Source organism: Odontesthes bonariensis, chromosome 17 (genome assembly GCF_027942865.1).
Source record: "Odontesthes bonariensis isolate fOdoBon6 chromosome 17, fOdoBon6.hap1, whole genome shotgun sequence".
Taxonomy (NCBI): Eukaryota; Metazoa; Chordata; class Actinopteri; order Atheriniformes; family Atherinopsidae; genus Odontesthes; species Odontesthes bonariensis.
The window spans coordinates 22,946,892-22,974,065 of record NC_134522.1 but is presented as its reverse complement, the minus strand read 5'-3'; the positions used below and the strand labels follow the sequence as shown (position 1 = coordinate 22,974,065).

The following is a 27,174-nucleotide window of genomic DNA, read 5'->3' as shown; positions in this document are numbered from 1 at the left end:
ATGCAGTTTTCAGCCTATAGAAGGTATTTTCTCTATCACAGACACAAAGGACAACAGTGACTCACAACACTTACAACAGTGGTGCTCCATGTAGGTGAGCCCTTTACTTGGTGGGGATCTTCTGCATGTTGGCAATCTGATATGCACACATGCACATTTGATTGAACGCACCAATGCTTTTCTTGCTGTAACAAAGCAAAAACATCTACTATTAGAGAGTCTTTTTTCTCATAGTGATTAAAGTGCTCACACACCAACACAGATGTTTTCTTATGCATGAGACAACGTATCAAGCTATCAGCTATTTTCCATATTGTACAGGAACAGTACTCCCGAGCCATTGTTCCCTGCTCAGAGAACATCAGCTGAGTGAACTTCTCTGGACAAAATTGATCTATTCGGGGGAAAAAAAACGTCCCTGATGAAGCTAATGCTCTCTCTCTTATGCTGGGCTCTTTTCGTTAACCTTGTTGGAAAACATCATGGGGTTAAGGAAGGGTGGTAGGATGAATTTGTAAGGCCTCAGGAAAAGATGACCTTGCTACAATGACACTGTGTGCTGTGATTTTGGTCTGCAGCGCTGAAACTACCAGCTGTTAAATAAATATTCAACAAAAGCTCTGTAGATATTTTGTCGAACGCAATATCGTCACATTGTTACACGGAGGCGACATCATATATGTATCATATTAACTTAAATAGTTACTCTACACTGTATTACTTTCTTATCAAGGTTGGTGATTGAAATAATGCAACAAAAAGGCACAGAAGTGAAGCACATTGTCTCATAAAGGATGGTCCACTGTTTCCTGTGATAAAGGAGATAACAAAGGAAGCATTGGAGCTCCTTTCCTAAGTATTTCAGAGAATTCAGCTGTTATCATGGCTGCTATTTACATACTTCTGGGTCATTTCTCTCAATTAGAAACTTTCCTAAGCAATAAAGACTTTTTAATCAGATCCCTGGTCTTCCAACTACCTGAGACATCTGCTACTGTTGTTGACATTATTTTGGCAGTGAAAACAGAGAGTTAGCAGTTCTGCAGCTAAGCTAGCCAAATCAAAATTAACTTATCTGGCTGATTGACTAGTTTTAATGTAATTAAATGTTATCTTTCCAAATATATTAAAGATAATTAATATAATTTCTTAAACTGTTGTTTCAAGGCAACTTAGCCTATCCCATCAATAACGATAACATTTATTACCATGATAATATGTCATGTAAACTGTATTACAGATGCTCTTTTTTTTTACCTAAATGCAAAGCGATGAATTGTTTATAGTTCCCTTTTAAATGAACTTTGCTGCTTTGTGCAGTTTGGAATCTCACTTGGCTGAATACAGTGTGCAGTGCACTTCATTGGGAACTACTGGGTATATCGAACTTATTTACTTATTTTTATACTCAAGTTGTGTTCTATATAACTTCACATCTAAATTCGACCTCTAAATTGTTCTACTTCAAAATTCTGGCAAAACTGAAGTTATTGCTTTTGGACACAATATCAAACCTGAAATAGTTTCTTTGTATAGACTTTTTCTGATCGACCATATAGACAGATGATGAAATGTATGAACTTTACATCTTGTGATGCTTTGTGCCTTGAAGTAATTTTTGAACAGGTCAGGATCTGTTCTTTTAATCATGTTTTTTGATCAGTTCAATGTGAAATTGCAATCTAAATTTAGTCCAGTGCCTGCAAGCCAGGTTGAAAATTATTTCAAAGTTGATTCTGTACAAAAAGAGTGTCAATAAATTAATCCAAAACTGACCCAGATACAAACGTGACCTATTCTATTAGCAAGAATGAGAAAACTGTAGCTTCTGCTCCCTGTACTTAATTCAATTAAACTGTTAAATGCTTTGCATTTAACAGATTTCTAAGCAAACAGAGTCTTGTGACATACAAGCAACAAAAAATCCCTGTCTGCAACTGAAAGTAGAAGAAGTGTAAAAAGTTACTTTAATTTTTGGGTTTGAAAAAGCACAAATCTGTGTTGGTATAGTTGGTCTAAACAACCCTCTTCTTCTTCTTTTGTGGATGAGACACTGAACACAAAGCCAGCATTTTTCTTTTTTTATTTCTATGAATCTCACATGCACCAGGTTTCTTGTCACAGTGGTTTCCGCATTAATCAACTGACTCCATCTCCAGATTTCTCTGTTCTTGATATCCATCCTCGTGGACTTCCTGGTATTCGCTGTCCGCTGTGTGGTTCTCCTCTGGCACCTGGATGCCCTCAGAGGGTTCATGTGATTGGCTGGCGCCTGTTTCTGTAGGTTCAACATGAGAGATTGTGAAAGAACCGGCGATCTCTTTCAGAAGAGCCTGTTCAGCCTTCAGTTTAGCCAGTTTCTCCGTCAGTGGTGTTGTGGGTGCCGGTGCCCCTGCAGAGGGAGGGGTTGCAGTGTTTTGGATTGGGTGATTCTCTTTTGGGTCTTTGGGGCCTTCTAGAACCTCAGTGCCTTCCTTTTCTGTTGACTCGGCAGTGCTTGAGTCTGGTTTTGCTCCCTGCACCTTATCAAATAGGCTCTTCCTTTCCTCTTGCAAAGCCCTGCACAGATTCTCAAGCTTCTGGTTCTTGAGGTTGAGAAGTTCAAACTCCTTTTCCTTGACTGCTCTCTGCAGAGGATATAAGCACACCAGTTGCAGTCCTTTCTAGTAAACAATTTCCGCCTGAGGAATGAAATTCTGGAAACAAAAAAATGCTTGTGTGGATAAAGGTTTCTTACATCTGCCACCATATCAATGAGGCTTTTGTTGCAGCCATCAAAGCGAGACTTCCAAGACTGGCTCTCTTTCTCCAGCTTCTTCATTTTCTTTGCCATCTACACAATAAAAAACATCGTGTTACACGGCACACAGTCTAAACAAGGCTGCTGTAGTCCAGTGTAGAATTATAGTTCATCTTGTTTAAGTTAATGAATCTCTGGCTGAAGACTTTTCACTTATTTTAATTTTATTTTCGCAGACATATTTCAGATAAGCTAAAAATCGTAGCTAATATCATGAATCTGACTGCAAATCCTTTTTTAATTCGTTCTTACTTTGTCCATGTCTTGTTTGAAGCTGCTGTAGACACTGTTACTCTTTGACACAGTGCCCTGGAATTCATCAAACTTCTTGGAGTACATGTCAAGCTGAGGAGAAGTGATGATAAAAGCTTATTCACTTATCCACAAAGGCAGAAAAACGAACAAGTGTTTCCCATGACGACCTGTTACCCTACCTGGGTTTTCATATCAGTTTCTTGCTCCCTCATGATCTTCACCTGAAGTTTATACTCTGCCGCCTGTTTAAGCAGCTGTGGGATGTTGAAATATTCCGTGAAATTGAGCATTAGGAGATTATAATTGCAAATGTGTTACTAAAGCGCTCGTAGTGCATACGTGCTCTTTTTCCAGCTTGTGCTTCTCCTCAGCCTCCTTCAGGATCATGTTTGCCTGCGTGAGTTTGGTTTCCAGCAGCTTCTCCTTCAGGTCTCTGTGCTTGAAGACCTTTTCCAGGTTCTGGAAGACATTCAGGTGAATTTATGAGTCGGTTTCACACTGAGAGCAGTTTCATTTCCCGCTCAGGGAGTTTTGGCTGAAGTACTGTATCTAATAGATGTAAGACCAGGGTGAAATGTGCAAATAATTCATGGGCACAGATGTGTGGAGGTTTGCATAATCATAGTACATCCAATGAACTCTACTCCCACTCATATCCAGTGAAAATACAAATTGACTTTCCTATGCTTTGCTGTAACTGCTCTGTCTGTCTGGTTTAAAGCCGATGTGTGCTCAGTGTGGCAGGCTCCTTACCGCCTCTCGCTGGTCGTACTGTGAAATGAGTCCCTTCAGTTTTTCAGCTAGAGCACCGTTCTCCTGACACAGCTTGGTGTTGCGACTGCTGTGTTCCTCAATTTGAGCTTGAATGTCGCTGAGCGTCCCCTGGAAATGGGTGGTGATCTCTTTCCTCTTTAGGTCATCCTCTCTGCACCTCTGCAGTGTCTCCTCCTGCAAATCAGGGATCCATTTTAGTGTTCAGCACTCTAATCCTTTGTCTCATTTCATTTCTCTGGTGATCACTAAGGCGGTTCAAATATTGTCCAAGCTAGTTGATAATGTTATTGGAAATTTAATTATCATCAACACCTCTTTTGAACATCCTAAATTATCTGTCTACTTTTAGATTTCCACATATTAAAGGGAAAACTGTCAGAAAATTAACATTTTCAAGTTTGTCTTTACTTGAACAACATAAGGTTCACACCAGGATGCGTTGGTGTGACAATGTGTCAGAGTTAAAATCTTGTGCTTTGACGTAATGGCTGATGGGTTTCGCTGCGCGCTGATGTCATGTCCTGTAGAGACAAACATATGGTGACACCAGCTGGCACTATTGCTCAAATATCCACTAATGGCACTTTTCACAGCTCAGATTGGATACCACGCTTGTTTAGTCCATCTAAAACAATCTGTCAGCGGGGTAAAGTCGGAATGTGAAGTACCTTTAAAGTCTTGTTGTGTCTCTGCAGCTCTCTGCAGAGGCCCTCCAGTTTACTGCGAGCCAGCACGGCCCGGCTGTGCTCGCTCTGCAGCTGGTCCTTCTCCTTCATCACTTGGAGCAACTTCTTCTGCAGAACCTTCATCTGTTTCTGATCACTGCGATGCTCCTCCAACTGCAGAAGCACACCCAGAAATTTACCCGCTAGGGGGAGAACATCTTCTCCTTCTGGGAGCATTTTCTAGCATCACTCATGAGAAGATTACTTCATTTTAATTTCTCTTTGCCTTCAATCGTCCACTCACCAGCTCAGCGTGCTTCTTGATGATGGCCTCCAGTTTTTGTTCTGGAGTGCCAAGTTTGTTCAAACTTTGCATCAGCAGCATGGCTTCCTTCCCTAAACAGCCACAGAGAATTTCAAGTTAAACATCATCTGTCAGTGATCACCCTCATGGAGATTTTTAACACCCAGATGAAGATGTTCCTCTGGAAAAGTAATCTGGAATTACAAGAACTCCTTCAGCCCACATTGTGAAAAATCCTCTGGGCATCTGAAACAAACTATAAAGGGCATGTGGAAGGGCTATTCTACCACATTACAGCTCTGCTTACTATCACTGTCAGCACAACTTGGATTTTTCTTGACTGAGCTGAAACCCTCTTCAGCCAAAATCAATGAAACATTGAGAAAAAAAAGAAAAAATACCTAGATTTTTGAGCATCTTCTTCTCCAGTTTCTGATCCTTGCGGGCATCTGGCTCTTTGGCAGCTGTGACCTCTTCTATGTCCTCTGGCTCAGCTGGACTCTGGGCTGCCTGGTAGGTGCTAATGATGTCCTCCAGCTGTTGGGCCAGGTCCTCTGTCAGGTCAATGTGGTGATCCTCGGCCGGCGAAGCCTCAGGACTCGTGGGTGCAGGGCTGTTCTCCTGACAAGCCTCCATTATTCCAAGCTAGTACCAAGATAAGGGAGACAGCTGGCTCTGTAATGGAGCCCATGAATAAAAGAATCATTTTCACATGGATTAAGCTTGCTCTTATTATTGTCAGACACTTTTCCACTACAGAAATGTTGACTCGTCGCAGGATGCCAGGAACAACCTTCCTTCATTTTCTACTGCTGTATGTTTTTTTCCTGAGACACATCAAAATGTCCAATAAAGTATCCGAGCTAACGTGTCAGCAGACAGATCAGCTTTCTGCAGATAGACGCGTCATTGTGTCAAACAACAACTGCAGGGATGCCAAATGTCTGAGGTAATTTAGAGACGGTGTCACTATTACACACAGCTTGTTGAGTTCAAGTTTCTACTACAAAACCTCCTATTGCTTATGCATTGTTGACAGTGCATAAATAATTATTGTGTATTTTCAAATGATTTATCTTCCAAATATTATATAATATTGTAATATGTTCGCCTCAAAATCCTGTAAAATTCCGGCTGCCAAAAGACAATTTGTTCAGTTAAAAAGAAGTTCTTGCAATAAAAGCGGTGAACTAAAGGGCTTTTATGGTTTTACTTTTTTTTAAGTCAATCAGCCAGTGGAAAAACTCACATATGACTTTGGCTCTAACTTTAACAAATAATGCTCCACTGCCGCGTGTTGAGCTCCTCTGTTTCACTGCTGAGGTTCAGTTAAAGAGCTCATTACTGGCCTGAAGTTTCCAAAATATTTTCACCCAACACTCAGCTTATGCTGCTGGGGTGGCTTTGAGAAATGCATTTTAGGTCCGCTAAGTACCAACTCAGTCTCAAAGCAAAATGTGAAAATATGATTATCCGCATTTTGTGAAATAATCAGGAAACGACTGTTGCGTCATATTCAAGAGCCAACAGAGTCTGCATGAAGAGGTCGGAGTGCTTGATGGATGGAGCAACACAAAAGCTGATGTTTTGAAATGTCATTTTAAGATGTAGTTGTTGTTTTGTCCCTGTTGTACACGTTACAAACTGCTTAGTTTGGTATGAGGTTATAAAAACATCACACTTTCCGCTTCCAAGCCCTGTCCCCTTGGCTAAATGCGTAAAAAATGTGCTGGCCTGAAATACACCGTAGTACAATGGGTGTCAGAAAGGGGTGTGTTAAGAATCATAAATACAAAGTATGGTGTAAATGCAGGCAGAGCAGAGCAATTTGAACATCTTTTAAATCCTTGCTTTAATTATAAATTATTCAAATGTAGCATCAGATTCTGAATTTTTTATTCTTAATAAATGCTTATTCAAACAATGCCAGGAACCAGTTTTGGAGACTGTATGACCGGATATGTCCAAAATGTAAGGGAAGTTTGTCTTCAAAATGTTATTGGGACGAAGCCCCCGTCACAGGTGACACATGGTAAAGCACCCTGAGTCTTTCATACATGGATCATATTTACATTGTTCCCCACTGGATTGGTGGTGAGTGCACGCACCACATTGGACTAATGCTCAAACATCATATCTCCAACAGAAGCACAAAAAAACCCCACACTACTCATCATATTTGTTGTCTCCAGTTTTCTTTATTTAATGATAGTTACCTATACTGCTGCTGTCATCCTCCTGCTCCTCTGTGCCTGCCTGGGAGAGTGAACCAGAGGAGCAGAAGCAGCAGCCTTTTATGGTATGGTCGGCTGCGGACTATACCATCTCCCCTCTAAGTGGAGGAGGAGAGTTCATGGTCTGTTCATATTTTCTGTTGTAATTGCTCAAATGGAGCATGATTTATTATGGTGATGATTTGTATATGTTATGTAATGTTAATGGGGTTATTGCAGAGCCTGTGTGTGAAATGTGGTGGCCAGAAGTATTGTTTTCTCTATTAATTGGGTTGATTGGTCTTGGGGCAGGGCTTGGGGCTATATAAGGCTCAGGCCGACCAGACACTCGGAGTTGAGAGTGTGAGGGCTGAAGTAAGGGCTTGCTTTGTGTCCACATAAGTGGCTTATTTATTATATTTGTCTCCCTGTAAATAAACCGCACAGCTGAAGCACTACCTGCGACTCCAGCCATTTTGTGTTTGCATCCTGAGTTTCCCACGTTTTTGTGACAGTTATTAAAAGATCATAAGAGTCTGCAGAGAGCTCTGTACACAAGAGACAACAATGAAATCCAACATTGACTTAAAACACGCTCCATTGAGAACAGACAGTTCTGTAGGAATCTGTTCAGGGCTCAGCTGGAACGCTGAGAACCACTGTCACTGAATGCAGGTCATCACTGCACCCACACAGCACAGAAGATTCAAAAACACTGACACCTTTTCTGGGCTAATTTAAGATGACCTGAGGTAAAGTTTAAAAAGAGAGGAGAGTCCTTTCAACTCATCAGCTCACTCATCAGTTCAAAAGGTTTTTCTGCGATGGTGTCGGGCTGCATCAGCGCACATCTGTGAAGGCACAATTAATGATAAATAACATGCAAAGCTTTTGAATCATTATATGCTGCAACAGTATCCAGGCAATGCAGTTGCATGGAAGCCCTTGCTTATTTCAGCAAGACAATACCAAACAACACTCTGCATGTATTAACTTCATGGCTCCCAAATCAATTAAGAGGACTCAGAGTGGTAAACTGGCCTGGTTTTGTCATGAAACAGCTAGCCAGTGCAACACAGTGGTAAACATGTTCCTCTCCCAAAGATTTTGAGACGGGTAGCTGGCTTTAAAATTCAACATGAGATATGAAATTTCAAAAAACAATTAGTCTTTTAGTCAATCAAAACAGAGCTTAAAGGGATAGTTCGCCTGTTTTGACAGGAAGCTGTATGACATCCCATATTAGCAATATCATTTATGAACATTGATTCCCCCCCCCCCCCTCTGCGTCCTGTGAGCCAAGTTCCAGCCGAGTTTTGGTGTTGATGAAGGTAGTCCGGCTAGTTTGCTAGGGTCCCGAAAATAAAGCGTCTTGCTTCTCAAAACAATATGCGTTCAAAAGAGAAATACATTTGCATCACAAAATCGTCCCTCCAGAAAAAGTCAGACCTCACAATCGCTTGCCGCTATTTCTCTCGTCCTTCATATCACTACGGGCTGTGCAAACTGTGCAGACCGAGCAGTCCCCTGCTTCCGAGCAGTAAACACCGTAACAGGTGCGGCTATCGGCAGGTGGCTGAACGCATTGATATGAAGGGAGGCAAAAATAGCGCTATGCAATTTTTCAGGAGGGGGGATTTTGTAATGCAAATGTATTACTCTTTTGAACGCATATTGTTTTGAGAAGTAAGACGTTTTATTTTCGGGACCCTAGCAAACTAGCCGGACTACCTTCGTCAACTCCAAATACGAGGCTGGAACTCGGCTCACAGGACGCAGCGGGGGGTAAGTCAATGTTCATATATGATATTGCTAATATGGGATGTCATACAGCTTCATGTCAAAAGAGGCGAACTATCCTTTTAATACTTTGCAAATTCACTGTCCTTTGTTTTAGTTTTCATTCTACTCAGCATCCCAACATTGCGTAAAAAACAGCATTAAATATTACATTGTTCTCAACAGGAAATGTATATTTTTTCACAGTATATATTACTCTTAGAGAAATTTAAAAGATTAAGGACTTTTGTTACGAGAATGTGATTTAAACACCAGTCTTTTTGGTGTACCAGTACCAGTCTTATCATGTGACATTGCCTGCTTGTGTCAGCCTTGCGTCGCACAGGCTCCCAGTCAGCGGCTGTTTATGTGCATAAAATTAGTGCAGCCTTCACACTGACTGTGCTTTCACAAGCAGAGCACATGGCACCTGTTCCAGACCCACAAGCTATTTTAAGAACTTCTTAATATGGGCACGTTATTTATTTATTTCTAATCCACTCTTGTTGATGTGACTTTCAGTGACATGAAAGCTGCGTTTTTTTCAGCAATTAGTATTCACTCAAAAAACTGAACAAAAAGAAAACTGTCTTATGTAAGCAACCTATTTTATGTTCTGTGTTTTTAAAGGAGGTTGTTCAAATGGAAATTAAACAGAAAACATGTGGAAACCACAAGGAAACCATATTTGTGACTTCTTAATTGAGCATGGACAAAAAAGTTGAAATGCACAATATATTTCAGCAAGCCAATCTCCTTCGCTCTTGTTAGCAAATGACGCAAGCATGTCTCCCTGCCGTTAACAGCTTCACATCTTCAACAAACTTGGCAAGCTTCAAACAGCCGTCAAATTCAGTGAGACTCTTATTAGTACTCAAAAGAATAAGAGGAGGATTGAAAACCATTCTAATCACAGGATTTTTTTTATTCTACCTTTGTGTTATTTACGTGCAAATGTCCATGAAGAAGAAGGATAATGAGCAAACAGGGTCTTACCAGGACCAAGGGCCAGAGGGGAAAAAGAAAGAGTGTTGAGGGGCTCGGACAGGCTGCCACCACAGATACAACAGCTGTGATAAGACCACCTCAAAATAAACCAGGAGAGCACAGCTCACTGTGAGCAAAGAGAGGGAGGACGTCTCTGTCCAGAACACCTCACTTCAATAACAACTGGTAGACCCCCTCCGTTTGTCATCTGTGTGCATACTTTCTGCTTATAAAGGGATTTGTTCTCCTAGTAAGCAGCCATCTTATCTGAAGCCTCTGCTGCTTTAAACCAGCGCAGTGCTAATTTTATTTTTATCTGGGTTGCAGTTAACAGCCATGTAATTATTCAAACAAATGGGCCCGACAAACCGAGTGACTGAGCAGGAAAGAAGGGAAAAAAGTGTGATCTGTCTCTCTTATTGGCTGGATTTAGAACAGGCCCTCTCAGCACAAAGAGGCTAAGTTGGCGTAATGCACTGTAAGATCCACACTTTATACATACATACTTGGCACATGTAGTATTTAGAATGCAGTAGAGATGAGCAGATCGGCTAAACTAATAAAGTCTGAATGTTGTTGAATACCATCCACAAGGTGAGTGCTATTTTTGGAAGCACTCATTTGTTTCTCCTGCAGCTTGTTATGGCTGCAGTAATCCTTTTTCACCAGAGGATGTCACTGGCAGGACTTTATCCGATTTTTCACTCTGAAAATGTTTTTGTTTTTTTCCCTTATCCTTGCCCAAAGGCAAAATGTGAATGATTTAATGTGAAAGCCTTTCCATGAGAAGTCTAATTGAAACGCTACGGTATGGAAAAAGGTATGGAAGCCGTTGTGAATAATCAAGTCAAAAACCATGAAATAAGCCGCAACACACAAGCTTGGGTTAGAAGTATATTCTCTTAAAACAATTTTGAATTTAATCTGAAAAAGTAGAGCACCAAACAATAAATTCCTCATAGCATAAAAGAGGCACTCTGTCCTGTCTAACCAGTTTTGATGCAAATAGCTAAACAACAGATTGGCTACTGAGGTTCTTTTTTCACCTCAAAAAATCTTAGCTCAGAGGTAAAACGATTTGTCCTCTGTTGGGTTTTACAGGGAATTTCCATAGACATGAGAGGCACAATGCAGTTCGTTGAATATGAATACACTTTTTAAAAAAAATAATAAAAACACACAAACACAATCTGAGTACATACTGTAATGCAACTAAAAGGCTTCACTTTCCTTTCACATTTTTATGAGCGTCCTGCAGCGTTATCATCGAGACAAATAAATCGACACATCCGTGAAACTCAAAAGCTCCGAACACATTTTCGGAAAGGGAAACACAAAATTTAAAGCAATGCACCTTTAAATTTTCCTTATGTAAACATGAGTGAACAAAGTGTTTTCTTTTTTTCTTTTTTTTTTTAAAATCCACTCTCAAACTGATAACCACTTGAAGATGTGAATCTGCTTTTTTCCTTTTTTTTTTTTCAAAGATGAAACATCGTGTGTTCGCGATCAACACTGTGCTATTTTCGCCCTCGTTAATAAACCTCTGCTTCAACGTCACCTGCAGACATTTTACCTCTTAAAGAGATAGAAATAATCCACATAAAAAGTTTTCAGAATTCAACACTGCAAAAATAGTTTAAATCATAAAAATACACGTATATGTACAGAGAAGAAGTAATGCATTTGGTGAATGGTTACTTACATTTTGAGCTGAAGCACAGTTAATACTCAACCAACTCATGCTGTTCACATCATTACTTTAGAGTTACTTTCATTAAATGATAATGATTTGTCCAGTTAGATATGAAAATGCGAGAATTTTACTATTGACTGATCATCGTAGGCCCTTGGATTTGTGTGCAACGTGTTCCACACAATGAGAGATGTGAAAAAACAACTGGAATGTTTCAAAACCACAAGAGAACATAATACGTCTCACTCCGTCTTTTCCACTGACCGAGTCAGCTCAAACATCAAAGATGAGAGGATGAAAGTGCATCTTTAAAACTCATTACAAAAAAAAAACAATAATAATTCTTATGGTCATCTGCGTAAGCGAGAAAAAAAAAAGACGAAAGCTGTCTGTTTAATCAAAGCAAAGACATGAGATCAAAAGCAATGCCAACGTGGCTCACTGCATAACTGCATCACTGCTGCATAAGTACAGATATACCATATAAATAGTAGTCAAATGTTTACCAGTATCAATAAGTGCTTACGTTCTAATATATAAATACATCTTACAGTATTCATAATTACATAATTACTTCCTCTATTTTTGTGCAATAGCAAATCCCATGCATTTTTACCAAGATAAAAACCACAACATTAAGAAAATTTGCTAACATGAGAAACGTTTTCTTTAAGATCATTTCGCATAAGTCAAGCTGCATCCGTCTGTCGGCAGAACTGACGGAACAAGAAAGAAAAAAAGCTTTCCTTTGAGCAAACTCTCCGAAAGCGCAGCCACTTTTCAGCAAAGCGTACCTTGACGTTTTTTCCTCGCTCAGCTGCTGATAAAGAAATGAAAAGGAGCAAAGGAATAAAATAAAAAAAACATAGGAAATTAAAAATAAAAGGCACAGACCCTTGCTGCTTGATCAGAAGCACCAAACTGCACGAGAAGCGTCTACTTAAAATTTGGTCAGACTGTTTCATAATAACACATACATTTCCCCTTATAAATAGTCTTTAGTTACTGCACTACTGCATCACACCTTGATATGATTACATAAACAACAGTCTATTTTTCAAAGTACACACAGTAAAATACACTGTTTGTGTGCATCTAAGAAGGATTATATGTTAAGGACATTTGTACAGGATCCATAAATATAATTTATGTGCAATTGTACGCAAACTACTATGTCAGACAAAGGCATATTAGCATATTATCTTTCCATATTGCACCTGCACCCAATAATGATTCTTCACCTTGCAAAACCTCCCACTGCTTGTTCTTTTGTCTCAAAGAGCCTCTGAAGAGAAGGACACGTCAGATGGGGTTTGGTTTCTTCCTCCTCCTGCAAAGGTTTGGAGGAGTGTCATCATATTGCCTCTAACGGGATAAAGATGTGGTTATGTGCCTAAAGGGCTGATGATGGTTGCAAATGTAGCAAGGCAGCATCTGTTCTTTAATCAAACCAAAGTTACATAAAAAGGGGTTTTAGTGAGGGTCTTCTGTGGTAATCTTCAGGGAGGCAATGGCTTTCAAGCAGGTCTGGACGCTCTCCTCCTGTCTGGTGTCCCCGATACCAGAGTCGGAGCTTTTCTCCTGAGCTGTCTGACGGCCTCTGATGTCTTCTCCTCCCATCTCGGTCCCATGGACAGAGCCCTCCCTGCTGCTGCAGCACTGGCCTTCACTGCTCTGGGGGCTCGGCGCCATGGACGGGCTGACATCATTGCTGGGGGAAGGTGGGGAGTTCAACATCTGGAGCCCTCCGACAGGAACGACAGGGAGCAAGCTGTGGGCCTGGTGCTGGGAGTGAAGAGGGAGGTGGCTGAGGATGTTCTGGTGATGAGAACTGGCAGAGCCTGGCAGAGCAGAGGCCAAGCTGCTCTTTTGATCCTGAAACAACATTATTGGCAGCGTTAGCGGGAGTTTTCAACATCGCCAACAACATTTCTCATGTGAAAATATATCACTTTGAAATCGCAAAGAAATGTGAGAATTGTTATGTTAAAAAAGAAAATGAAAGTGCTGAGGGAACAATAAATTTCCTCCTGGATTAGTTTCGACTACTGGATTGATTTCCATTATAAATGGGGCAAACATTTATGTTCTTCCTACAATAAGTTATTTTAACTTTTGTGATCGTTTTGTGAATTTCCCACTGAAACCATTATCAGGTCAATTTCATTTTCCCAAATTTTGTTTTATGATCAAATACCTACAAATCATTGGTCGCTAACAGCACAAGTTAGCATGTATGCGAGCTAAAAAAACATTTTTTAACACTGCTGCAAATCGCATGTAATAGCATGTAATAGCATGTAATAGCATGTAAGCTCTTCCAATACAGCTGCAAGGCATTTGGGTCAGAGTTGAGTAAGTGAGACAGGGTGCAAAGTGTTTCATTTCGGTGCAATGGGTAATTAACAGATTAGTACAAATGTTCCAAAAAGCCCTTTTAGGAGGTACAAAATATTGACTAAATTTTCACCCAACAATGACCCATCACCTGTTACTTAATCGTTTGCTCATGGGCACACAAGCCACCAAATTTCATCTGAAAAAGGAGTAAAAAACTTGTTGATAGAGTTATAGTATAGCTAGTTGTTACACACCATTTCCATTTCAAAGGCTCCTTGTTGCTGAGCCATCTCCATCTTTGCTTGGTGTCTGATTTTGTCTCCGCTGCCTTTATATTGGTGCGAGCCTCGGCGTGGTGACACAGCCCGCAGCACAACCCTCTGCCTGCCCCTCACTGAGGATTCTCGCTTCCCAGAGATCTCTGTTCCGGGAGACATGGGTCGTTCCATCGAGATCGGGGAGGTGTGCTGGATGGATTTGAAACTGGGTGACCCGGGCCTCAGCGGCGAGGTATCCCATCTTGGAGAGGAGCGACCTCTTGGGGAGAGCTCTCGCCTCGGCGATGGATAGCGCAGACGTGAAGGAGAAGGCTCCCTGATGGGAGACTCCCAGCCAGGAGAGAGCAAACTTGAAGAGTAAGGGTCAAAGAGGAGGCTGGTCTGATCTGGAGACAGCATGGTCAGGGAGTCTTCATCCACAGACTTCTCTCTGTGTTCGGTTGTAAGGGGAGACGGATGATCTGAGCTTGTTCGCTTGCTGGATGGCCGCTGGCGGATGTCAGCTCCGGGCATAGAGGTGAGGGAGCAGCCATGAATGGCAGCGGTGGCTGTAACTGACAAAGAGGTAATTCCACATGACTGAGGACTCGTGCTTCTTGAGCGCAACTTTGGAGTGGAATCACCCTCGTATTCATCATCCTCATCGTCGTCTTCTTCGATTTCATCGGCGTCTTCATCCATGCCGTCTGAGTCCTCAGCATCTGAGAACTGATGTTTGCTGCTCGCTGCCACTTCTATCTTTGTCTCTTGCTGGATGCCGTCCACTTTAAAAGACAAGCACATGAGTTCAGCCAAATTTATGTCACTATACCAGCAAACGTATGTGATTAGTACACCTAAGTGTCTTACCATGTTCCTGTATCTCCGTTTCATCCATCGTCACTGACACTCCCAGTTCAAGACATTTCTTCATGTGTGCCTTTGACTTCATATGTTTAGTAAGGTTTCCTGTTGGCACAAGACAAATGTTTGTACGAACAAAAGTTGTGTTCCAGACTGCAGAAAATACCTCATAAAATGCAAAATACAAAAGTGGAGACATTTTTTTTGTTGCACCTACAAACTACAGAACTTCTGCAGCAGATTATATTTTCGATTTTATTTCTTAATTTATTTTTTTTTGGTAACATATGTATATTAAGTCCCTTGTCTTGATGATTGCAAATGCCCACCTTTAGTTTTGAAAGCAAAGTTGCAAACCCTGCAGATGTACGGCCGCACATCTGTATGGGTCCGGATGTGTTTTTTGAGCATGCTTGGCTTTTTACAGCGGATACCACACTCCTCACAAATGTACTTCCCCCGGCCTCGACCTCTGACATACACATAGTCTTCATTGGACTTGTACCTGAAAGAGAGAATAAATATAACATTTATTTTTTTAGTTCCAAATAAGGGGGCAAAAAAAGAGCATGGGCCAGTCCTAAAATAAGTTCCAGTCTTCCAGTCAGCACAAATGACAAGTGTTACAACAACTTGGATCTTGACTGACCCTCCCTCGAAGATCTTGATTCGTGTTGGCACCGCCTGGGTTGTGGAGGCCTCCCTTTCTCTCCACTCCTCCTTGGCAGTTTTCACTCTGCAGCTGATGTCTTTCACCTTCTTCCCGTAGCTGATGTCTACCTCTTTGGGCTCCGGTTTCCTCTGTAGCTGAATCAGATGAACACACACTGTGTTAACACCCATTCTAACTGGGCACCGTATAGACAGTGTAACTTGATGCGTCCAATATTATGTGTCACACATGGTATTACACAGTGTGTTTTGCAAACATGTATTATGCTGCTGCTGGGGAAAAATTATGCTGTTAACTCAGGTTTTTATGTCATAATATATCCTTTTGATCCACCTAAATCTAGTGCAGTGGAGACAAGGATCCTGGTGTAAAGACTAAGACTTTATAATATCTCAGTACTTACCTGTATATAATTCTACTACAACATATATATATTATATATATATATAGATATATATATTGTTTATCTCTTTTAAAGCATGCAAAGCGAGAGATGAATCATAGCTATAATCAGAGTTAAACATTATAATCATTAGAAGGCAAACACTCTTTCCAGACACTTTCCAAGGGGAACATTCTGCCAAATTATCAAAGTCTGCAGTTTGCCAAATTCTGGGTATGAATGTCCTTGAAACTTCCTGCATTACAAACAGTTATCTCTCGATGAAATTTTCAGCTGCCAAGATGAAAACCTGACAGCGGAGCTTGAGGTATGGATTTATCTCATTTATATGAACCAGTGAAATCGGTAAGACCAATCAAATATGCCATAAAAAGAGCTTTACCCTAAAATAAGCCCAGGTTTTTTTTTTCTTTTTCTTTTAAATGTCAGTGTTAAAGACAGATGGGATTCATTTCTCACCTGTTCCATGGTCTGCCTCCAGAGGATGAGGGATGAAACCAGCTTCCCTGTGCCAGGCTGACACATGGCGGCCACGGTGTATATAACCTTGTCTCCCCTCTGTCTGGACCGCAGCAGTGCCAGGGCAGCACTGGTACTCAGATCAATAGGATTGGGATTGTGGGAACTCACACACCACGCAGCGTACACAGAGGCAAAAGGGGCGTTGCTATGAGAGCAGCTTGGCTTTGTGTAGTTGAGATAACACCAGCTCACACCTGTTGTCGTGCGAAGACTTGGAAACTGAGATAAGAGTTTTGAATGCTCAGTGTCTGAGATCACGGTGTCTTGACTGGTAACTAGCTGTGCCACCACATCCATCTGCGCTCGTTCTTTCACTTCGTTGACCGTTATCACAGAGTAAGGAGGCGAATTGGTTCCCAGGGAGCTGCTTTCCATGGCGGTCTCAATGCCATGTTCAGCGGCCTCAGTCACTTTTTGGTGAAGCGTGATGAACGTACTCCTTCGTGAGTCCCCCTGAGTGTGAAGTGGTGATGCACCCCTCATCTCCGACCTGCGCCCCTTCTCTTCGTTCAAATAGCATTTCCCCAGCTCCACAGCACTCAGCTCTTTGACAATCTGCCCAAACATTCTCTCCTCCTTAACTCGTTTTTGCTGCTTGACCTCCATGAACAGGTCCAGGCTGCTGGCAGGGGATAGCATTCGTTTGTTCGCCCCGCCACTGGAGGCGTTGGTAGTTGAGATAGTTCTGGAGGTCAGAGATAGAGGGATGCCCGTCTTGAGCTTAGCTGATGATAAATCGAGGGCTTCAACATTGAGGGTGTGAACTGAGGGCGATTTTGTGTGAGCTAAAACATTATGAGAATCAAGATTTCCCAACAAACGTGAGGTTTGACTCTGAGGGATGGATGTGGAGGAGCTTACACTGTCATACTGATAGTCGAAAATCTGCGATACCGAGGTGTATGTGATACTGCCAAGTGATGGCACATTAGTCTGGATTCTAACAGGAACTAAAAGGCTTGGATGTGGAAGCTGGGGAAATGTATTCCCAGTAGAAAATATTGGCAAAGTATGTGGCAGAACTGTGGCTGCCGTGAACGGAGGGGAGATGCTGCTGAGGTACTGTGGAGAGACTTGTGATGGTATTTGTGTCACTTCATGATCCATATTTAGTGACTCCTGTCGCACTAAGTTTCCCCTCCTTCTCTCTTTCAGAGCACTGATGTCCACGTGCCTAACTTTGGATGTTGGGGAAAGGCTGCCATAGTCAAATGATATGCTGCGTATCTCTGGGAACTCCTTGCGCAAGTTACAAGGCGCCTGCTCAGAGGAGGAGCGTCTCATTTCATGCTGCTGACGCTGGTTGAGCACAGAGAGGGAGTGCCCACTCCCTGGCACAGCTAAGAGCTCAAGTGGTCTGCCAAATTCATCTTGCCTGGCTGGAGAGGCCGACTTCAAACTCTCCTCCCTGTCAAAGGAAAAAGTGGAGCTATAAGATAGGTTGCTGTCCTGGCTCGGGCTGCGGGAGAGACTAGTGCAGGCAGACTCAAAACTAGATTCACCAGAGGAGTGCTCGATTTCAGCTAAGCGAAGCCTTTTCTTCTTTGGAGGGAGCTTCTCTGGAGGGAATTGTGCTAAAGTTTCACTCCTTTGAGGCCACTGAAACTCCTCCACGTGCTTCTCTGGCTCCTTTACCTGCACTTCTGGAGCTTTTTCGGGACTGTCAGGCTCAACTGTGACCCTGATTTCTGGGACTTGTATGTTGGGCTGTCGCACAAGTTTGGGCCCCAGTTGAACTGACTGCCCTAATCTACTGTCATGTTCCATCTCAAGAGATTCACTTCCCTCCATTCCTTGAAAAGAAGACATATTTTCCGATCTCTGACCATGAAATTTGTAAGATTCTGACTGCTCAGAGTGAGGCCTGTTTATGGAGTTTGTGTGCTGGATAACTGAAATTACATTCCCTAAGGTTTTTCGAACTGATGTTTCAGGGATCACTGATATGTCCATCTCACACCTGTCCAAATGTCCTCTCCCTAAAGCTATAATGCCCATTGCGGCTTGTTTTAAATCATAGTCCTTACTTGAATCAAACATTTCCTCACACTGGTCATGATGGCCCTCATATTGACCTGGTAAGTCCTCCTCCTCCCTCTTCTCCTTGCGACGCTTCCGTGTTGCCAGTTCCATTGCATGCTTCTGATGGCTCGCACTCTGCGCCACAGAAGGGTAGTTTTCCGTTTCCAGTCCTGAGGGTGAAATGCCGCTTTCGCTCATCTTTCCATGACTGTCAGCGTCTGTGTGGCCATCGTGCGCGGAGAGCTCGAAAGCAGCTTGCCGCCTGAGTCTCCTCATGCCCCCAGTGCTCGCTCTCTCATCAAATGAGTGGCTGCCTCTGAGGGCTTGGGGCATAGTCAGACACACTGCTGAGGATGTTGGCATTGAGTTGCTTCTGAACAGAAGCCCCATGTCAGAGCCGACGTCTAACTGTGGCTCTTTTATCTCCTCCCTGGTGAATGACTTTGTGTTGATTTTGATGGACTCAACGGTGTCTTTTTCTTGGGTGAAAACACGGGACATGCCTTTCTCCGAACATTTCTCAATGTATTCACTCGAATCTGTGCTGCCACCCACAAAAGCTGTTGTCTGTTTGGGGCTTGGCCGATAGCACTTTCCAAACATGATTTCTTGATAGGACTTTGCATTAGTGTTTGGGGGACCGGTCTGGTGCTCGGAACTCTCTGAGCGTGAAAAGTAGCCGGAGTCCGTGCTGCCCTTGCTGGACTGACTCGGGAGTGACAGATTGTGCTCAGAGTCGCTGCTTCTTTTTTCAGACAGTCGAAGCGCAAGCCTCTGCTTGATCGTGCAAGATTGAATTCCACGACTAGCCTCCACCGTGGCAGGAGGCGCATTGATTTCTTGGGGTTGGGATGAACCATCCTGAGTTGACATTGTCGTGGCTCCCTTTTTCTGAGCAATGAGATTTAGTACTTTTACAGCAGTGTTATCTGATCCTTCCATTGGAGAGTCCAGCAGCAGCAGCGGGTCATTAAGAGTGTCTTCATCCGTGTCTGTGCTTTGCTCAGCATCAGAGAATAACTCTCCTTCCCCTTCAAAAGACCCCTGGTCTGTATTGGCACTGTAAGAACCAAGTTCTGAGAATGGCACTGTTCCAGCTTTGACTGAGTGAGCGTGGGACTTTCTGTGTTTGTATAGGTTACTCTTGGTTTTGAAGGAGAACCCACAGGGGACGCATGGATAGGGCCGCTCTCCTGTGTGTGAGCGAATATGTTTCTTAAGCACACTGGGTTTGGCACATGCCCTTCCACAGTAATCACAAACGTACTTTCCTGGTTTTTGTGATTTCTGCTCCACCTTGGATGTCACCTCTAACAGCTGATCGATCCCTGAATGGGAACACTGTTGTTGGACTTCGGGTGTAGTTGGGGACTTCCTTTGAGATGCAGGCCCAGGTGACTGTGCAGAAACTTTCTGTCTGCTAACAGAAAACTGCTTTGTGGACTGTGGCGGATATGAAGACACCTCACAGTCTTGATGGCTTGTGGACTGGGTCTGGGAGAGCTGATCTTCTAATTGCAGAGATTTTCCTGAGTCAGACATTTCTTTGAAGCTACATGTGGCTCTACTCTGAGCTTCTTCTAGTTGTTGCTGCCACCCTTTTCCTTCAACTTCGGCTGATGGTCTTCTCTTCGTCTGTGCGGCCTCTGATCTGCCTTTTTTCTGTGCAGCATTTGTGTCCTGGCCCTCAGTGGAGCTTTTCACCCCTGCAGTAGTTTCAAGTGACTCCATGAATCCAATGTCACTTCCTTTGCGATCAGTTTTCAAAGATGATATCTGTTCTGTAACTCTAGTGATATTAACATGTATGCGAATTGCAGGGAAGGGTCATCTGAAAGAAATAAGAAAGAAAGGAAAGTCAGACAACACAAATATAGATGCCATAATATAAACTAGAAGCATGTAAATGTCCACAAGGTTGGCTAAAAAATGCCAAAAAGAGGAGAAACTGGAATCTAATAGCAAGTCCAGTGCCTGAAAGTTAGAGTAATTCGAGGCTGTTTCCCCAAATTCCCCCTGATTAAACTGGAGTATAAAATTCATAATGAGCTCCATCACAGCATGAATGGAAAAAAATGACCTCTTTGCAAAGGTACCTCATGTCAACCCTGGCAGACGCCCTAAATTTTCCCGTAGACCTGTGAATGTGCATGCCAGTACTGCGGTGTGTGTGTCATAAATGGTGGTACACGTGTACATGTTTATTTTGAGTGTGTGTGTGTGTGTTTGTGTGGCAGCGATGAAAATTAGTAAAGCAATTTTAACATTGACCTAATCATCGTTTATTCAAATAGCACATTCGAGTGAATTATTTTAGGTGGCTAATTGTTTCCATTTCATGCTAATCCAGCGCAAGACATGCTGGGAAAATATTGTATTTTCTACATCTATTAAACAGCTTTAGTTAGTTAGTTTTACACAGTGAATAATGTAACAAGTCTTTGAAGGGCAAAAAAAAATTCAACTGTGTGTGGCCAGGGTCGTATTTCAAATATCTACGAGTTGTTAACAGCTACACCAAGCAACTTCTCACATTCATTTGCTCGTTTTATTTTTAAAAATGTTAGCATGATTGAGTATGTATTTTTTACATTTTTATCCAAAGTTTAAAGAAAAAAGATATTTGCCAAAAAATATTTGTTCATAAATATAAAACTGTACATACAGTAGATCAGATCACCTCCTTTATATGGAACAAAGAAACAAGCTGCTCACATAATACACACTCATCTTTTAGAGTTAATAATGAGGTGATTTATACATTATATATGCTTACATAAATCATTTTTTGAAGGTGTGATGAATATGTTATTTTTCTCCTGCATGCAAGCACACACATAAAAGTGATACTGTTGGATCAGTTTTGATAAAGTATAATCAGTTTACATCTTTGTTCTCATCCACTGAATATTTACAAGGAAACCTACATTTTCTGTTACGCTCTTTTATCCAAAGCTGGTATCATTACACGTCTGTCGTTGGACTTTTACACCTGCCTGAGTTACCAGTTTCATCTGCCCACTGGGCTGCACAGGAGCACATGCTGTTACCGTACTGTAAAGTTGCCCGACTCCTGCGAGAAACATCGACATGCCTGTGGTCAGAGTGAACCGCTTTGGCCACTACACCTTCACTTCATACCATGGGGATGGTATCTGAGGACACGTCATTTCCATCTTCTCAGTATCAAACGCTGTCCTCCCTAACAAGGTTATGTAAGATTATCTGGTTCAAACCCTCTGAGTTCCCCTTAATTAGGACATCCTCCGACTCTCACTCTCCTTCTCTTGCTCTCCTCTTTTCTTTGTGAGCACACCGCACACTGCTGAAGCAAAAACCAGAGGATGAGAAACCAAGGTGACTCTCGAGTGGCCAAGCGACGTCTGAAAACAGATCTTCGACCCTCTGTATTTGTTTGTAAATTTCCTCTTTTGCCTCTTTATGTTTCAGTAGTTCTGCTTCAGGTAGATTTGGGGGCTACTTCCACAGTAGGATACAGCAAAAATCATGAAAGATGGTAAGGGGGTGGAGGTGGGGGCTCGACTGGAAGGATCCATATTTCAGTGGGGAGGTTTACAGAGGTAAACTACATGAGATGCCAGGGGGGGTAACATCATTTACAGGCCTGATAGGGAGCTCCCTTTCAAGGTGACCTCATTGCTTAGTTTCCATCCTCTGTGAGCCACGAGAGGAGGGAAGGGGGATGTGGGTGTAGAGTGACAATGAGATAAGACCCTCAGAAACGACGCATGCCTTTGAACTATGAGGGAACACATTCAGAGTCTCATTGACAAGTCAGGCTTTTTTTTCCCCTGCAAATTTTTGTCACTCCAGGCAACAAGCGCTCACCTATACAAAAATATATGACATGGCATCAATGACGTGCAACAACAGGAGGCAGGTGGGTGGCGGTAGGTGTGTTTCAGGGTGATTGTGGGCTGACTGTGGTACAGTACGTCTACACGGACGGATATACGACTGTTAGAGATGCTTATTTGAACTGCAGGCATTTGTGAGGCACATCCCTGACTGCTTTGAGAGAAGACAATATGCAAACAAATACTGGCTATTGAGAGCATCGTTATGCCGCTGCATTACATCATTAGAGGCTAAGTTGGCCATTAAAGGGAATGGGCATGAGGTCTCACTCTGACAACCAATCCATAAATATCATAAGGAGATGACTGGCTTGAAAAGAAGCTGGATAGTAAAACCCTCTGTGTTGCTCTCGCAGCAACATAGCATGCAGAATGAATCAACAGTTCTCTCTGTGTTCACAATGACACAAAGCACACAGTCCGGTGGGAAAAAGCCTCGGCTCATACAGCAGCTGACATTCAGATATCAAATATAATCCTCATACAAACCTGACATTTGAATAGTCCCCTGTCCCATATCGACAGTCACATGTGACATTCCTCATGCTGCATAGTCCGTTTCTCCATTCTCCTCGTGTCAGGGTGATAACAAAAAAAGAAATTAGCAAGGTAAAGTCCCATCAGTCACGAAGCTGCTCGCTGACTGGGTGTACATTAGAAGATCTATTGATGCGAGCTAGTCACCAGAGAAAATACCCAACCGTGACGTGCGGACCCAGGCACAAAAATAGCAAAGGGGCCCTGGGAAGGATTACACAACAGCCCACGTTTAAGGACGCTTTTCCTCTCTCTCTGCCTCTCTGTGTTTGAAAGCACAGCAGCAGCTGCCTCGCTGCACACACAGAGTGGGGAGCGGGCTGTCATGATCCAAAGAGCCCAAGCATCACAATCCTACAAAAAGCTCTGTTCATTCAACCTCTGATTCAAACACATTTTTTTAACCTGAGATTGTGTGGCCTGGATGATGGTTCACGGTCATTCAGGTACATGCATTCATGAACTCTTCTCTTTCCAGTTTAATACACTGCGATGCAAAAGTGGCTCTGAAAGACTCTAATCATATGGTGCAGCAGCTCTGAATGTACATTTCCTACAACGCGAGCCTATTCAGCATGTACACTGAGAGGAACTCAAAGGAAGACAGCATGTGGCTGGATGTGAGGCTGCTGCAGAAATTAGACTTGTTCTGTGAATTCTGAGACACCCGCAGCCTGTTCAGAGCCAGTTCTTCCCGTCACGACAGGATCTGCTTTGTGAATGGAGAGAGTCGTGATGAGGGTGTCATTAACGCAGAAAAAACTGGGACAATAATGTAGATTATGTGCAGCTGCAAACCTCTTCCTGTGAATAAGACGTATGGGTTCATTTTGACATAACCTTTGCATTTACGCAACGATTCGGGGAAATGTAAAGTTTTGCATAAAATCAAATAAGTTATAAATCTGAATCCAGAATTTACTGTCATATTCTTGTTATTCACAATTGACACAAAGTGTTTGATACCATCAATGTAGAAATTACAGCTACAGTTTTAGTTGAATATATTTAGTGGTAACCCCATTTTTTTTTCTTAAAAAATGGGAGGGGAGGGCATAGACTGAGTTGGTTGAATGCAGATTGGCTTAGCCTGAGTCAGGAGGGACCAACAACAACAAACCATTTCATAACAAAGAGGATGAAGTGCCAAGGTGGATAAATAGCAAAGAAGCAGGAAAGCTCAGAAAACGGCTGCACTGCACAATTTTTGATGGTTTTAACACTTCTCTTCACTCTATCACAAAGCAGATCTTTTTCCGCTTTGATTTCTGTCTTCTCCACAGCAGACCTGACTGACCAACAATAGCATCAACATAACCAAGAGCAGCTCATACCTCAGACAGTTTATCTCTTATACTGCCCCCAAGTGTCAAAAAAATGTTACAACATGTCAACATTTGCAAAGCCCCAACTGAGAGGGACCGCAGCGGTATTAGACCCTCATATGAGCGTCTCCACATAAGAGCAGATGTTTCACATCTGAGTTATGTTCAATTAATAACACAACAACATTTTACTAAACCACTTTTATCACTTCCTGGTTGGATTTAGCTAATTACATCAGTTGGTTTGGGTTAAAAAACAATCATGTTTTGGGCTGAAATACATTCTTTTAACAACATGGTCCCGATTGTCAGTTTCACGGACGCCATTTTTACAATTCACATAGAATCTCATGATGCCATAATGTGTTTAGAAGCGGCTTTCATTTTTGTCTGTTAGTACATCAAACCAGGTCTTCCCCCTGATTTTAGACTGATTTATGATCAGTATTTAGCATGAAACTTTGGCCACTCAACACAATGTAATTTACGCAACTATAAATAATTCACCCACTTTGACCATCCTCCTCAGTTTCACTCTTTGCTGCTTGGTGAGAACAACTGGGCACCTCTATGAATAGGAGTCCTTGGCTTTGGGTTTGCACCAGCTGTGCTTACGGTGCCTCAGATGTTTTTAACAGAGGTCCTACTTTTGAGCTTACACAGCAGAACAAAGGCCTGAGACTTATGTAATGACTTACAGCTGAACTTCATCTCCGGGTTCAAAAGCCCTCCCAAATGGGAAGCTTTTATCTTCTGTGCAACAAAGTTGTCATTTCACAGCACATTTCCTTCAGGACACAGCAATGCTGTGTGTGCGGAAAAAAAGCGGTGAATGCATAGTCTGTGTATTGACAGTCCCTCAACAGTATGGAATGGCAGAGAGCTATAATTAGATATAGCCTCTAACAAGGCAAAGATGAAGTTGAAGCTGACTAACTGCACTGCTGCTGAGATCCATTATGCTGTGTTCAGTGTCTGGAGGAGCAGCACTAAAATGGCTGATACTCAGTGTGCAGTGAAGGTCAAGTCTCTCGTCTCTATAAATATAATGGTCTGTCCCCCAGGATGTTCCACACACTGCTTGGCATTTCCACTATCTACAGCTACATTGCAGCTCTGCTGACCAGTTCAAATCTGCCACGAATTTGCATGTGATTGAATGTCACACATGCACCCGACTACAAGCAGGCCTCTAATGATATTCGTGCTAAAACTGATAGGAGGAAAGAGGGGGGGGGGAATGTTTATGAATGGAAGGAATGAGGTTTTCCTCTCTGCTGGCTGTAGTGGCGGTCATATGTTTGACTGAGATATCACTGACAGGTGAAACTGAACCCTGCAGGTTGGACAAACAGCTGATACAAACACCAACGCATTACAGCGTCAAAGCTAAAACCCACGGCGAGCCTCCACTTTTCACCTGATGCACAAGTTCATTCAGAAGACTTCCCTCCCTTCTCTCTTTGATTTATCATCCACCTATTCGTTCATCCATCTCTTCCTGTCGGCCTCTCAGGCAGCCGTACTTAGACCATCATCACAGCAGTACCTGAAAATAATCTGGCGTGATTGTGTGTTTCCATGGCAACCATGCCAATGTCTGTAACAGTTTCCCAGTTCCTGTCTACATATATAATTACTGCCACAGATTACAGGACAAAGACTGCGGAAATAAGCGGACAAAATGAGCTTCAGCTGTGCCGACCATACTGTGAAATACTGTGTGATAATACAGAGCTACACTTCCTGTACAGAAAGACACCAAAATGTAGCCACTTCAAGTGTCAGTCATAGAGTCATACAAGAAAAAGCAAATATCCTCTGGAGCTTCAATCTTTCAGCACTGTTAATAGCAGCCTGTCACAAAGACATATATTCGTTCTTATTTCTTCAGTTAGTTCTACAAAAAAAAAAACAAAAACAAAGTTTAACAGGCATAAAATAGTGTTTTTACACCAATAAGGTCATTATCAAAAATGTGGTATATCTCAGCATGGCGTGATGAATCCCCTCCAGAGTTCAGACCTCAACATTATTATTGAAGCAGTGTGGGATCATCTCGACAGAGAACGCAACAAAAAGGCAGCCGACATCCAAAGAAGAGCTTTGGGATGTCCTTCAAGAAACCTGGAGAACTGTTCCTGAAGACTACTTAAAGAAATGACATGACAGCTTGTCTAAGAGGGTTCAAGCTGTGTTATGTGAATACTGTAATACCTTGTAATGGTTGTACTTTGTATGTTTTACATAAAAAGCTGCATCTATTCCCTGTTTTCTTAACACTATATAAACAAAGGGTGGCTGGTGACTTTAACACAGTAATGTTTATCATGTTAGAATATATTGAAAATAAATCCACTTAACCGAACTTCTTCAGTAAAAATACATTTAAATGATACATTACATTTACATTAGCTGATTAATCAATTGGCCAGGAAATAAAATGTAAAAAAAGGGAAATGCTTCAGTTCAGCACTTTAAGTGTATTTTTACATTTTATGGATCAAATAATCAATGAAAAAATTATCTAAATATTGATCATTAATAAAGTTTTTGGTTTTTAACATGCTTGGATGACTTCCACTTACAATCATTAAATATCCTATGTAGTCCTACCTTCAAATGTCAGAATCTCTTATCTGAAATGCAACATCCCAACTGCAGACTCCTGAGCTCACTTCCACTCTCCGAACTGACAGAACACAGGGTAGTGTAAAGTGTGTCCACGTCGATCTGCATTTGTCTACACTTTATTTGCATACTCGCAGCTTGTTTGTTTGGGGGAATCAGTAATCATATGCGGGTACCAGGCTGGGGAAAGCCGGCTGGAGGACAAGGGGGAGGGGAGAGGGGCTAGAAGAGGGGGGGACTGCATGGACG

At 42.2% G+C, this 27,174-nt stretch overlaps 2 protein-coding genes across 3 annotated transcripts; both read right to left on the bottom strand.

Annotated features, from left to right (window-relative positions):
- Positions 1-2,069: 2,069 nt before the first annotated feature.
- Positions 2,070-9,895, bottom strand: txlnbb (taxilin beta b). Of its 2 annotated transcripts, none has more exons than XM_075447937.1 (10): positions 9,787-9,895; positions 5,200-5,473; positions 4,799-4,890; positions 4,498-4,668; positions 3,809-4,003; positions 3,395-3,514; positions 3,235-3,309; positions 3,053-3,145; positions 2,738-2,833; positions 2,070-2,627 (listed from the first exon to the last, which is right to left on the bottom strand). In XM_075447937.1, the coding sequence occupies exons 2-10, from the start codon at positions 5,432-5,434 to the stop codon at positions 2,136-2,138; spliced, it is 1,569 nt and encodes a 522-aa protein (XP_075304052.1). In that variant the 5' UTR covers positions 5,435-5,473; positions 9,787-9,895; the 3' UTR covers positions 2,070-2,135. The 2 variants fall into 2 exon arrangements, with proteins under 2 accessions (XP_075304052.1, XP_075304053.1); XM_075447938.1 differs by having other exon boundaries at positions 9,724-9,787.
- A 763-nt stretch (positions 9,896-10,658) lies between these two features.
- Positions 10,659-23,162, bottom strand: hivep2b (HIVEP zinc finger 2b). The gene is made up of 7 exons (XM_075447927.1): positions 22,922-23,162; positions 16,470-20,385; positions 15,584-15,741; positions 15,264-15,439; positions 14,941-15,039; positions 14,068-14,855; positions 10,659-13,348 (listed from the first exon to the last, which is right to left on the bottom strand). Exons 2-7 carry the CDS (start codon positions 20,283-20,285, stop codon positions 12,947-12,949), a joined length of 5,439 nt encoding a protein of 1,812 aa, XP_075304042.1. The 5' UTR covers positions 20,286-20,385; positions 22,922-23,162; the 3' UTR covers positions 10,659-12,946.
- Between the last annotated feature and the right edge of the window lie 4,012 nt (positions 23,163-27,174).